A 14,406-nucleotide genomic window follows, 5' to 3' on the forward strand; every position below is an offset into this window, starting at 1 on the left:
AGAAATTTATTCTATTACCTTTTAGACTATCCTACAGCAAATTATCACAAAACAGTATCACAGACAACTGCTGAATAAACTCACATTATGTCCAATAAGATATTTCCTGCTTACTTTTAAGAAATTATCAACCAATCAACATCACTAATGGACAGTTTCTACCAAATAGTTGGTTGAAAAGTTCCCAAATACCTTTAATGATGCTCAAGTACAAAATAACTTTGTGTAAAATGTTTCTTCACCTGAGTGTACATTCAATCCAAATACAGTGATACAAATGTGACTAACAGGACAGATTTAAATGTGATTTGCAAAGTTTAGAATACATGAGGTGTATCCAATGGACCAGATATTAGAAATGTGACAACCTAAACAAAAACAAAATTGGACTGAATTATGTGGGAAACCAGCGTTGAGTCAAAACATCCTTTCATTATTACATACTGATTTTGTAGGTCACCCTTGGTGTTTTCTATATTGCTATACAATTTAGCCATGTAATCTCCTGTAAAATGAATAGTCACATCACTTAGCCTTTCCAAAAATGATGCTTCCACAATATATGAGAAACTAAATAAATACTACCTACTATGAAATACATAAATGAAGCATAACCTTCAAAATTAGAATACTTAACAATACCATCCCACACTGCACACTGTGCTGTGAGCATAAATAATACGCGCTTTTTTTTTTAAGTTTCTAATTAGGATGTGACACTTGAAATGATTTTGGCTCAAAATCTAATTCTACTGAATGGCACCTCTTCCCAGTTATACATTTTTTTCTCATTTACAAGGCCCAAACATTATTTGTTTGTAACAGGCTTATTTTTTTGCTTCAGGTAAACTGAAGTCAAATAAAAACTCAGTTCTGCTTTTAAACTGTGCACATAAGCAAAATACCCATACTAATATCCATACTATTCCAAAACTAGTCAATTCTCAAGTATGCACTTAACAGAAGACAGAATTTATCCACTGAGTGTGTGTGTCTCTCTCTCTCTTATTTTTAAGAGTTTATCTAACAGAGCAAGAGAGAAAAAAACCCAAGCAGGGGCAGCAGCAGAGGGAGTGGGAGAGGGAGAAGCAGGCACCCTGGGATTATGAACTGAGGGGAAGGCAGACACTTAACCAACTGAACTACCCAGGCCCCCAATTCTCCTTTCATTTAGTTCTCTCTATGGCATTAAAATGCTTTAAAAAAAGAACATTCCAGATCTCAAAACCTTTCTTTCCTCTAACCCAGCAGTGAGGCCAGAGGATAAGTAGGAGTGGGACAGGTGAAGGATGGAGAGAAAGAAAATGGGATGTGTACCACCTAAAGCTCCAGTTCAGCAACTGTTAAGAATTCAAAGTAGGGAGAACAGAGTGAGCGATGAGGTGGGTAGAGATCAGATGCTCAGAGCCCCTATTCCAAGCGAGGGATGTGGGATTTTAAAAAGTAAGGATGGTAAATGAAAGTCAAATCTATATAACTTCAATAAATCTGTTAACAGTTTGGCTAGACATTGGCAATATAACAAAGATATCTCATTCTTAATTGGTTTAGGACACTTTCTACATTAACTCAGCTGTCTGGGTGTTTAAGAAGCAGGACATTTGGGGTACCTGGGTGGCTCAGTGGGTTAAAGCCTCTGCCTTCGGCTCAGGTCATGATCCCAGAGATCTGGGATGGAGCCCCACATTGGGCTCTCTGCTCAGCAGAGAGCCTGCTTCCTTCCCCTCTCTCCCTGGATTTCGGCTACTTGTGATCTCTGTCTGTCAAATAAATAAATAAAATCTTAAAAAAAAAAAAAAAGGGCAGGACATTTTAAAACACTGCAGCCTTTAAAATGAGGCAAATTTGCATACTTCATGGATTAATTAGAATGAAACAGCTTTCCTAACCTTCATTCAGCGCTTTATTTAAAAATTGTATTTCGAGGGGCGCCTGGGTGGCTCAATGGATTAAAGCCTCTGCCTTCGGCTAAGGTGGTGATCCCAGGGTCCTGGGATTGAGCCCGCCATCAGGCTCTCTGCTCATCAGGGAGCCTGCTTCCCTTCCTCTCTCTCTCTGCCTGCCTCTCTGTCTACCTGTGATCTCCTCTCTGTGTCAAGTAAATAAATAAAATCTTTAAAAAAAAAATTGTATTTCGATACTCTGTAGATGTAGAACTAATCTAATCACAAACAACCTATCTATCAAGAAAAAGGAAAGATGCACAAACACTTCAAAGCTACTTTTCAAAAACTAAGAAAATTAAATGAAATATCCATGCTGGATAAAAAGATACGGCTTCTAATAATTTTCAAGACAACTGGAAACAATCTGTGAGTTATTTACATATCTGGATTGAAGACGATGATCAATATTAGGTTATAGAGGATCACACAGCTATGCATGTCAGCAAGTGTTGAATTTTGAAATCCAAAGGAGTCAAAGGGCAGAAGTGCAAGCAAATTTCAAAATATGCATTCTTAACATTGTCCTGCAACCACGACATCAAAAGGTGTACCTATACTCTGGCAAGTGACTGACTTGGAGTTGACTCTTAACCCCAACATATTTAAGTTAGGTCTCAAAATTTAAACAAAGATGAAGTGTTATAAGTGATCAAATGTGTGACCTCCCGCCCACTTTTAGAAGTTTTATACTGACTACATGCCTTGCTCTTCATCAATTTATTAATATGGTGACACTTCCTGACATGAAATTAACTAAAAGGTGAGGTCACTATTATTTATCAAAAATCCCACTTTAAAAATCAACTCAATGACATGTTCATATTAAACCTAAACTGCATGTTAATTTAACCACCACTGATCATTTCTTGATTTTGAATACTGGTAACATCTTGGAAGTGAGTCTAAGATTCATCTGTTTGACTGGGGTTTGTCCTGTGGGAATGAAATGCCCATAGGGGATCCTACGTGCTAGAGCTATCATATAATCTCTCCAAAAAACAAAACCAAAAAAATTCCTAAAGATTGCGTATCTGTAAAGAAAAAGGAGAGAATGAATGGTTTCTGAGTTCTCTCCTGTATTCTCCACATTTAGGACTACTGGTAAACAAAACCGGACCTTAAAAAAATAAACAACCCACATCAATAACTACACTCTACCAAAAACTTCCAAGGCAAATGGAAGTGCACTTCAAAAGATAAATGACATATCCCTAAGTCTTCCTGCCATTAGGTGCTCTCCTTGCTACTGAGCCTGTACTGTGTCACCAGAATTAGTTTTCCCCCTTTCCCTGACCATGTCATTCTCTTGCTCGTAAAAGCTTTATCCTGATGGTAAGAAATGTCAAACTCCTTACTATATTTCTGTCTTTTCATAATAGGACACCAAAATCGTTTCCCACCTGTCTCACATGAAAACATAACACCGTAGTCTGCGTTCCAGTCACATCAGAACCGCCTTTATTTGTTCCACCTGAAACACAAATACTCTTCCAACTTTCTCTACTTCTTTAAGTTATCTTCAAGTTCTCCTACCTCTGTTCAAATACACTTTCTGAAGTTTTCCCTCAGTTCTCCAACCTCACACTGTCAGAAAAAATCCCTATCCTCTACCTTTATCCCGACTTTTTAAAAACACTTATCAGACTACGACTCACAGGAAAATTGTGCGGACATGTGTACCAACCCCATCAGATCCTAAATGCTTTAAGAGCAAAAAGTACAACCTTGATTCATTTTTACAATTCCAAGTGTCTAGCAATTGATGTTTGGTAATTAACGTTTATTGGCTGAAATAAGAGAAAGACACACCAAATGACAACAGTGACTACTCAACTCGGGAATCACATAATTTCAAAATGCTTAAAATTTAACTCATCACAACCCCTCCCCCCACCACCATCCAGACACAAATACTTCACTTCCTACGTTTGCTATCTTAGAAAATGGCAACCTCACCAATCCAGCTGCCCAAACTTGAAACTTGGGAATTACCCTTGATTCCTCTATCACAACATCCTAACATGTAATTAATCACTAAGTTCTGCTGGTCACCCACTTTCCTCAAATCTTTTCACAGCTTTCCATCTACTAATTCAGGCCACCCTCATCACAGCTGGAATCCTAAAACAGCCATCTCTCTGGTCTCCCTATTTAATATTTTTCTCTGTTCCTTTGCAAAGCATTCCTCACTTTAGTCAATCATCAAGATGTAATTATGTCCCAACCATTTAAAAGAGCTAAAACAAGGAACCTGGGTGGCTCAGATGGTTAATCATTTGCCTTCGGCTCAGGTCATGATCCTGGGGTCCTGGGATCGAATCGCACATGGGCTCCCTTCTACTTGGGAGAGCTTGCTTCTCCCTCTGCCTCTGCTTCTCTCTCATGAATAAATAAATAAAATCTTAAAAAAAAGAAAAAAGAGCTAAAATGGGCGGCTCAGTGGGTTAAGCATCTGCCTTTGGCTCAGGTCATGATTTCCGGGGTCCTGGGACCAAGCTCCGCATTGGGCTCCCTGCTCAGTGGGGAGCCTGCTTCTCCCCCATTGCGCACGTGTTAATCCAAGTGTTTTCTGGCAATAAATAAATAAATAAATAAATAGATATCTTTTTTAAAAGCGCTAAAATGGAAAAGTCTAAACTCCAAGAAGAATTGTAAGCCAAGCATAACTGGCTCTGTGCTTACCTATATGGTTGTATCTCTGGCTATTCCACCCCTCCACCCCGGTCAGAAGGAAATTAATAGGTTTCCTGAACAGGCCATACTCTTGTTCCCAGCCGGGGCGCACTCTTACTAATCCTATATTCTATCCTTCAGATCTCAGGATCAGACACCAATTCTTCAAAGACAGCCACCAGAGGAACAGTAGTTACAGCTTATAGGCCCTCCTGTGTCTCTCTCTGTACATGGTACTTCACAAACATAATGCTGGTCAGTCTTAAATATCACTCTCATCCCCTTATCTATGAGCTACGTACAGAAAGGAAGGGTCCATGTCTGTCTTGATTAACAGAGTATTCCCTGCACTGAGGAGAAATGCCTAGTATACAGAAAATGTTGGTCCAATACAGATGAATGCCAAGTTGTCAACTCTTCTAAGCCAGTATTTCAAATTGTGGGTCACAAGCCAATAGCAGGTCATGAAATCAATATGGTGAGTCACAAACAGAACTTAAAAAAAAATAATAGAAAACATCAGAGTATGTTACAGGTAGTAAGGGAAGTAGTTTGTCCACTTGTTGAGGTAGGGGCTCTAGTTCTCCATGTAAAATGTAGTTCTTATTGGGTGTGGTCAAAAAAATTTGAAAAGCACTGCACTGTCCTTTTCTTCTCCCCCTTCCTTTTTAAGAAACTCTTTTAAGACCCAGGGATAAGCAAACAGAAAATAGAAAAAAATAGTGTTTAATCACACAGTTCTTTAGCAAAAAGCCATTCTAACTTGAGCATTTCTAGTAAGAACAATCTTTCTGATTTCTCACTATGCTTTTAATACTTCATTTCCATCTTAATTACTTACATATACAAAACACCCTGTATGACAGGACATAGAGTACTGCTACTTTTAGTCTCAGCTACTGTATTCTTACACTGTTCAGAAAGTTAATCTTTGAGCAGATTGGCTAACTGTATCATAAGCTTTACTTCTGAGACTACTACTCTCTGGGGGCACCTGAGTGGCTCAATGGGTTAAGCCTGTGCCTTCGGCTCAGGTCATGATCTCAGAGTCCTGGGATCGAGCCCCAAATCGGGCTCTCTGCTCAGCAGGGAGCTGCCTCCCCCTCTCTCTCTGCCTGCCTCTCTGCCTACTTGTGATATCTCTCTGTGACAAATAAATAAATAAAATCTTTAAAAAAAAAAAAAAGACTACTACTCTCTGAACTTCATGAACTTGGCTTTCTCTTTATCTAATCTATCTATAAATCCACTAAAAAATCTTTACCACTGCTTTGTCGTTGCTATATATTTAGCCAGTAAGGTTAAAAACCATCAACACAATGAGCATATTACTACACTGCAGCAAGCACTCCATCCTAAACATTTGACAAAGAGAATTTTCTTTTATTCCTCATCATAATCCTGTAAGGTGGGTAATACAGGTGAGGAAGCTGAGAAAAAGAGGTTAAGTAATTGGCCCAAGGTTGACAGTTCATAATAAAGTCACATCTGGGATCAGAAATCTGGTCTCTCTAAAAACCCCTTTTCTTAAGCATTCACTTTTTTTCAGGAGTTTTAGTTTTTCTTTCTCTTTCTCAATTAAATTACTCCTAAATGCTTTTTGAAGCATTTATAAAATAAGATCTATATCTTAAAACAAAGGATATCTTAACTGTTCAGAAGAAGCTTAACACCTTAAAATTCATTCCCTTAAACCTATGAGAACTAGGCAATAAAAAATTTCCTACCAAAATTTCAGAAGAAAACTAACACCCATCACATGAAAAAATCATCTGTAAAATTCAATGTTTTAAAAATTTGTACACTTGGTATAATTTAAGTTTTAACCTGCCCATTAATTTCTCTAGTATGTCTGCCACACTAAAAAATTCAACTTCAGAAATTCTCGAAGAGGAAACCCTAAAATCACCAAATACACACGAAACAAGCATATCTTACTTTTCTATTAATTGTTGGCTGCTATGAATTGGCAGAACAGCTCCTGAGCTGTTTTTGTAAATACACCAGAAAGAGGTATTTTACACTCCCACTTGACTGTGCAACGTTCTTCCTACTCTTTTTTCCCCTTTCCTATTTACCACTTAACGTCCCTACAAACACCACCAGGCACTAATTTTCAACTTCTTGTTTCAATTTTTCTCGCTTTTTATAGAACAGACTAAGGAGAAGGTGGAAAAGCAAAGTAAAACAGAAAATAATGCAAAAAGGCAACCAAAAACAGAAACTGTTTCCTTCCTCTCCATTATACATTCACTGGACATGCCAATACATTCCTTACATCTGTGACAGACAAAGAGTCTCTGCTGGATGGGGCACCTGGGTGGCTCAGTGGGTTAAGCCGCTGCCTTCCGCTCAGGTCAAGATCTCAGGGTCCTGGGATCGAGTCCCGCATCGGGCTCTCTGCTCAGCAGGGAGCCTGCTTCCCTCTCTCTCTCTCTGCCTGCCTCTCCATCTACTTGTGATTTCTCTGTCAAATAAATGAATAAAATCTTTAAAAAAAAAAAAAAAAGAATTTCTGCTGGAAAAGGGCACCCATACTGTATGTAACACGTATGCTGTTTACAATTTAACAAAAGTCACTTTATCTATCAATCATATATAGCCTTCTTGAAGACCTACCTATTAAATGAACTTCCAAAGCCTTGAGAATAGGCAACTGCCAGAGTTCAAGGCACTTAATAAAATGTTTTGCAACATAACACTGAGGTCAGCAATACCTCATTGGACCAAGGAGCCATAACTGAAAAACCCCAGGAGAACTCTAATATAAACATGCACGCCTTAAAAATTAAAATTAAAACACAGTATCATAGGCTTAAGAGCTGAAAAGAAATGGCCTCCACCAAAAATATTCTGGTTAGGATAATAAACCATTAATCCACAGTAGTGTTTTGAGAAAATATAAATGACATTAAAAAAAAAAAATCCTTGCCACTTCCCTATTATGCACATTAATCTAGTGGTCAAAATGAAATATTATATATATTAAATATTACATATACTATCTGCCCTATCTGTTCCTTTGAAATGAAAAACAGGCATAAAATCCAAGCCGATTCTGACACGAGTACACAGTAGGACTACAAAACTGCTACCAAGACCAGAAAGATCCTTATTTAACATGCCAGATCCTCACAATATCTGCCACCTTTCCAGAGTCTGTTCGTTCAGTGCATATAGCATTAAGTGTTTACAAAGCGATTACAGAACATACCCAGTGAACAATGAAAGCAACTGTATCATCCTCATCAAGCCCATCACTCAGATTATTACTAGAAATAGGTTAAAAAAATATTTTCAGGACTTACCTGTTAACTTTCCTGGTCAGTAATTTTACCAGAATATTTTTACAAAAGGCTTTCACCATCTTTTTTTGGGTGGAGGACACGCAGTCATTTGATTTATCAAATAGTTCTGATCTAACCATACCAAGTTAAATAAAATTTTCAATGAGTCAAGTACAAATACTGAAACAGGAACACAAAGATGCAAAAGCTAAAAAAATGTGTCTTCCCATTCCAACACATAAACTTTAACTTAATTCAAGTTATTTGAATCAATCCGGAATGTTTTAGAAGAATCCTTGACTTCTCATAAAGAAGTCATTTTTATTCTGCCATCAGTGGCTAACCGAAAAAATCCAGAAGTTGGAATTTAAACGTTAATTTGGTAACACATTAGTATATCAACCAACTGGATTCCAGTTTTCCTTCCTGTAAAACGGGCACATGCCAACACTCGTGGTAGGTCCGCTTACACTACTAAAATAGCAAGACCTAATCATTACAAAAATAAAATAAAAAGTTTCTGATGGCTAGCACATTGGGATCATTTTGATCCAGTTCTAGATAAAATTCTTAATCAATCACCAAAAAACAACTTACTTTCACATTTATAAAATACCCAGGTAATAACTCAAAAGTCAAAAAGTAGCAATGTTTTGAAAACTTCAAGTTTTAAGAAGTGAGGTGTGTCTGTTTAAAGTTCCCTGCCAACTTATACTACACACTGTTGGCTGGGGGGGAAAAAAATCACCAACTTCAATTAAGTTCATAATGAGACAGTATTTTCTTTATAACTCCCTCACTCACTCTCTCCCTCCATCCCCCGCTCCCCGGCCAAAACCCAGACTGATTAGGATTAAAAACTGACACCAAAAAATTCCTAGAGTACAATCTTAATTGTGGCAGGGGGATCAATTCTCATCACAAAATTTAGAGAAAGGTAACTAATACTAAGATAAACCCTTAGTACTAAAATTGAGTTCATCTCAAGGTCGAGAGTTTTTTACTCTAAAAACCCACTTGATACATTTAGGACTCTCTTAATTATCCAAAGATATTTCAAGTAGCGAAGCAGTTTTTGTGTCGAAGCAGTTTTTGTGTACTAGACAGGTGAGACACTACTAAAATGAGTTAGCTAAAGTTGCTAAGTACACAGATCAAATAGGAAAGCAGTAGTGCACCTGAACAGAGGTACCTGAACAAGAGAGCACAGCTTTCCTTTCAGGCCTTGCATTTCTCTAAGACTAAGCTGCTCAAATCAGGGGTCATCAAAGTGACACATTAAAGTTTTTTCTACAACATCCCAAGTGACTACTGAACTCAAATGTAAAATTCATTACTACAGTACACAAAAATTAAAGTAGCAAAAACATACAGACAGAAATATGTCTAAAGGTGATATGAAAATCCTTCGGAACATTTTAGTAAGTGCAAAGAAATAGGATACTCGATATGTGTAACAGTCCTGAGGAAAAAAGGCAAGTAAGAGAAAAAAAAAAAAACCTGTGAAGAATACAGAAAGTTCAAGGAATAAGAATAGATCAAAGTTCTTGCATGGCCAATTTTACAAGTCTGAAGTAGAAAACTGCAAAAATCTTCAATCTGCAGTTATCTTAAACTCATGACACATTTTTCTTATAAAAGCAAAGAATCCAAAGCATTTGCCACACATCCTTACATTTTCACCCTGAGAGACGAAGCCTACTTAGAAACATACTTTAGAAGTTCTCTACAAACTCATAGGGTACATTTAACTCCATTATGCACTCTCACTGGCAGATGGAGGGATGACGTTGAGTTAAAGAGATGCTCCGTAGTAAGGGGGAACATCTTGTGGACTGTCAGATGGCCAGCCATTCTTCCCTCTTCATTATCCTGGCACCTCAAACAACTACGAGAGCAAAAGAGAAGGTCGGTGGCCATCAGGACAGCACCAAACTAATTATAAGGAGGGAATGATGGAGGGAAGTCTCCCTGAATTTCCCTTGACAAAAGGGTTGGTCCACAACTGAGTGAAGTTAAGAATGGCTGAGCTTTTTTAAGCTCAACTATGGATCCCCAAGTATGTTTAAAACATAAAAAAGCAAAACCACACAAATACAGAACCTAATGCACATTTGAAACTTTTGTACGATCAGTTTACGTTTGCAGTTCATGACTGGGACCCTTACAACTCCTAATTTTGATTTCCAAGTACATAACTTCACACAATTGGTTATCTCCACTGCCCCCCCGCCGAAAGTGAGTACAAACAGCAAAGAAAATGCCTCTGCTCTCCCCCAACCTAAAACCCCAGAGTTTCAGACATTTTAGTTTCACACCAAAGAAATGGAAGATGTAAAATGAACTGCGCTCCATATTGATTCTTAAGGCAAATAAAAAAGGGGGGGAGGCTAGGAATGGGAGGTAAAATAATTCGAACCAAATTTCAGGTTTGACGTTAAACCTAACGTCAAACCTGAAATCTTGGGTCACACATACACACAAATAAAATCGAGATTTTTTTTAATACTCTCATCCTCAACGGAAAAACCTGTTCAAAAAAGAGAAAACCTTGAAAAGGAAGAGTGGAAAGTAGAGAAAACAGTAAGTGCAATAGAGGAGAAAGGATTCGCAATTCCTCATTTCTCAACAACAAAAAATTCAAAGCAAAATTGCATTAAAAAAGCCCTTACACACAAATGCACTGGCATTTCAAAAATTAAACTGCATGGGAGCAACAATAAAGGCTATTTCCATAGCACCACTCAAGAGCTCTAATTCCAGAACACACATCTATATGACATAGTGTTGCAACCAATGTATTAGGAAGCAAAGAAAATGGTTGGGCTACTGGACGTCTTCGACCAGCTCATTCAAACACCTTTGAAATTAATGAAGAAGCAGAGAACTAAGAAAGAAAGAAAAAGGAAGAAAATATGGAAGAAGAAGGGTGCACGGAGCAAAAAAGATTAAGGGGGATGTGGAAGGCCAGGGCTCCCGGGACTAACCTGTGCCATCGCTGGCCGACGCCGAGAGGGCCGGAGATGAGAGTTTAGGCCGCTTGGCTGAAGGCGGCCCCGGTTCCACCACATTCTCGGCCATTTTTAATTCTTTCGGAGATACAAGCGAGGAAAACGAGAATCCTCGGGAAATCTCTTCTTGGGCCAGGGCTCCCCGCCCCGTTCCCTGGGGTGGGCTCGGGGGGCTCCGCCGGCCCCCGAAAGGGGTGGGGGAAGTTCCTTTTTCTCTTCGCTGGGTCGCGGTGGCTGGAGAGGGATGCCGACTCGATAAAGGTAGGGGCAAGTGCGAGGGGCCGGGCCTGGGCCCAGGCCCGGAGGAGGGCACAGGAACACAAATCCGCCGAGCGCGTCCGCTGCGGCGAATTCCCGAGAACTCGCGGCTCTAGAGGCGCAGTCCCCGGCCCGCCACGGCCGGCCCCTGCCCAGCCGAGGTCTCTCGGAGCTCCGCCGCCGCCATCAGCCTCTTCCTCCTCGGCGCTGTCCTCCTCCTTCTCATCGCCACAAGGAGGCGGGGGCGAAAAGGGGGGAGAGGAGGAGGCGACGAGAGACACTCACCTCCTCCCGGTGCCCCCTCCCGGACCTGCGCCCCCACCCTCCGAGCCCTCCTCCTGCCGCCGCGCTCCGCGCCGCCGCCGCACCGGCCCCTAATGGCCGCAGAGAGCTCGCCCGAGCCGAGAGCCAGGCTGGCGCCGCCGCCTCACATCGCGCGGCGGGCGGCGGAGGCGCGGCGAGGACGCCGGGCGCGGAGCTCGCCGGTCCAGAGGGCCGAGGGGGCCGGGCCGAGCAGCGCCGCCCGCCCGCGCCGACGCCGAGCCCACCGAGGAGGCCCCGCTCCGGCGGGCGGCGCAGGCGGCCTCTCCTCGCGCCGCGCTCTCCTCCTTCGCCCTCCTCTCCCGCGGCACAGAAATAAATACGGCCGCCGCTACGGCCCCCACCCCCGGCGGCCAGGTGCCGGGAGCGCCCGCCCCCCGGGGCTCGGCTCGGGGCCGCCCTCGGCGGCGGGCGAAGGCGCCGCGGGGCGCGGGGTTATGTAATGGTCCCCCCTAGGCGTCGACGCCGGCCCGGCTGCCGGGCCGCGGTGGGGGTGTGTGCGGACGGGAGGGGGCTGGGGTCGCCTCAGCCCGTGCGCCCCGGGCCCCCTGCCACTGTCTCGGCCCCTGCCGCCTCTCTTCGGCCCGGCTCGCCTCCGCACTCTGGCTCCCGCAGTTCGCACTCAGCCCGGCGTCCCGCTTGCCCACTCTCGCCCGCTCCCTCTCGCCCTCTCTCCCCCCCAGCCTAGCACACAAACAAGATGGCGGCTGTTGTTTCTTCCCTCTGCCGAATCCTCCTTACAGGCTAGCGGTAGCAGCGGCGGCCGGAAATGAGCCAAGGGGGGGTGAAAAAAAGGGGAGGGGTTGGGCCTCCGGAGGGAGGTGGCGAGGGGGCGGGGCCTGGGCCCGAGCCGCTCACACAATGGGGGAAGAGGACCCGGGGGCGGGGCCAGTTCCAATCACGGGATCCGCCCAAGGCCCCAACACGGTTGGCGCTTCCGCAAACTCCCCCGGCGTCACCCGGTGGCTCCCTTTAAAGGGGAGGACTTGGCGGCAAGGGGGGGGGCTCGGGGGCCGACTCGGGATCTATTTTCAGTCGGTGGACACTTGCGGGGGAAGGTGCCTGGGTTGGGTCTCTGCGTAGGGGACCGGTGGGAACGGGGAGTGACGGAGCCCGGGAGCTGCACTGGGGAAGGCGCCAGGTCACGGCGCAGGTGGCCGAATAGGAGCGCCGTGGGGATGGCCCTGCGTCCCGGGTCCTTGGGCGGCCAGTCTTCCGAACCCCAGTGGATTCAACCAGGCAGGGGGTACCCCGTCGTCGGCCAGTGTTTCTGGTGAGAGACCCAGTGCGTCCTCTCTCCTCCATCTCTCTCCCAGAGGGAACGGTTCACATCCAAAAATTCACACTGATTATGAGTTGTTTCCCTTTTCTCCAAATTTTACACTTTGTTTTACAATAAGCCTATATTATTTTGATAATCAGGAAACAAAAATCACAGTGGTGGGAAGACGCTGTAGGACCAGACCTAAATTCGCTTCTAGCCCACCACGTGTCCGCTTGCCCCTACCAGGTACCTCTTTCACCAAGGGAGACGAATTATTTTTCTGAATACAGCTGAGATCTGAGGACATTTTATGCTGGTACTTTTCCCCCACCCCCAGTAGGCTAGTTCAATAAAAGAGGTACGTTTAGGTAGTGCCTTAAAGATAATGCAGATACGGAAAAGGGCAAAAACGTAATGTGCTAAAGATAATCTAAGCTTGGACAAAAGCAAAATGTAACTAGGGAGGAAAATTCTTGAATATAAATAAAGTGTGTGCAAAACATAGTTTTGCAGAGGAGGGCCTTGCCAGCATGCTTTCACATTCCTACACATTATGGGATTCCGCTGTGTTTGGCCTTGGGTAAATTGGTACTTGAGGAGGTGGCAAGGTTGTTAGTGTTCCCCAAGGAAACCCCCAAACCAGTATCTATGGAGATAGTTAAAAGCTTTTTCACATATTTCAAATCTCATTGCTCCTTAGTTGGTGTGTGCTTATTGTTGAATTCACGTTGGTGGTGGTGGTGGTTTGCTCTTTAAAGTGAATGGGGGGAGTAAGAAGCTAGCAGAGATGATATCCGTGGAGCAACTCAGATTACCAACAAGGATGAGTTCTGTCCTGTGAAGTTCAGGCCTAATTCACCACAATCAAAGTAGAAAAGCAGGTAAATTGAAAAGGTGCTTTAAGAAAGTTGGTTTTGGATGGATTCAGCATGTGCGACTAAGGTCAAAATGGGCCTGCAGGAATGATTCAATTATTTCTGATAGTTTATACCCACCTTTGCAGTAAAGAGGACATAGGAAAGAGATGTGGACAACACCTGGAAACCTGACTGGTAGTTTTCTTCTGGAAGGTTGCTCACCCAACTTTTTGAAGAGTTTCTGACCTTCGGAAAAAGATTTGCCTCGTTTTGCCAAGGATTCAACCTGAATTTAAGCAGCATTCAAACATAACTGGCCTGCCTGGCCAAAAGTACCTTAGGACTAGGTAAAGGAAGCCTATCCAAGAAGATCTGAGGACCATCTCATGAGAAAATTCTGCAAAAAGGAGAATCAGGAGCCATGGACCTGCCCAGAGGGAAGGCTCCACAGTAAACAGAGTTCTCAGCCTCCTGCTCCTTCCCGGGATTTGTGCCTCGGGGTGTTCACCCAGGACCTGGAGTCAGCAGCATTGAAGAGGGCTGGAGAAATGAGCGAGGGTCCCACGAATGCAATCAAGATGAGACTTCAGTGGCTCCTGGGTTGGCCAGTTGTTAAGCATCTGCCCGGCCTTGGGCTCCCTGCTCGATGGGACTCCTGCTTCTCCCTCTCCCGCTTCCCCTGCTTGTGTTCCCTCTCTCGCTGACTTTCTGTCAAATAAAATCTTAAAAAAAAAAAGGGGGGGTGCGCCTGGGTGGCTCATTGGGTTAAGCCTCTGCCTTTGGCTCAGG

The 14,406-nt window shown here is 43.2% G+C and overlaps 1 protein-coding gene across 1 annotated transcript in view; it reads right to left on the reverse strand.

Moving 5' to 3' along the window:
- Positions 1 to 12,226, reverse strand: part of EP300 (E1A binding protein p300) — an 81,340-nt gene extending 69,114 nt beyond the window's left edge. The window contains exon 1 of the mRNA XM_032346158.1: positions 10,894 to 12,226. Within this exon, the coding sequence (XP_032202049.1) occupies positions 10,894 to 10,987 (94 nt within the window). The 5' untranslated portion in view covers positions 10,988 to 12,226. The remainder of the gene's footprint in view (positions 1 to 10,893) is intronic.
- Between the last annotated feature and the right edge of the window lie 2,180 nt (positions 12,227 to 14,406).

The sequence above is a fragment of the Mustela erminea genome, chromosome 6, assembly GCF_009829155.1.
Source record: "Mustela erminea isolate mMusErm1 chromosome 6, mMusErm1.Pri, whole genome shotgun sequence".
In the NCBI taxonomy this organism is placed as follows: domain Eukaryota; kingdom Metazoa; phylum Chordata; class Mammalia; order Carnivora; family Mustelidae; genus Mustela; species Mustela erminea.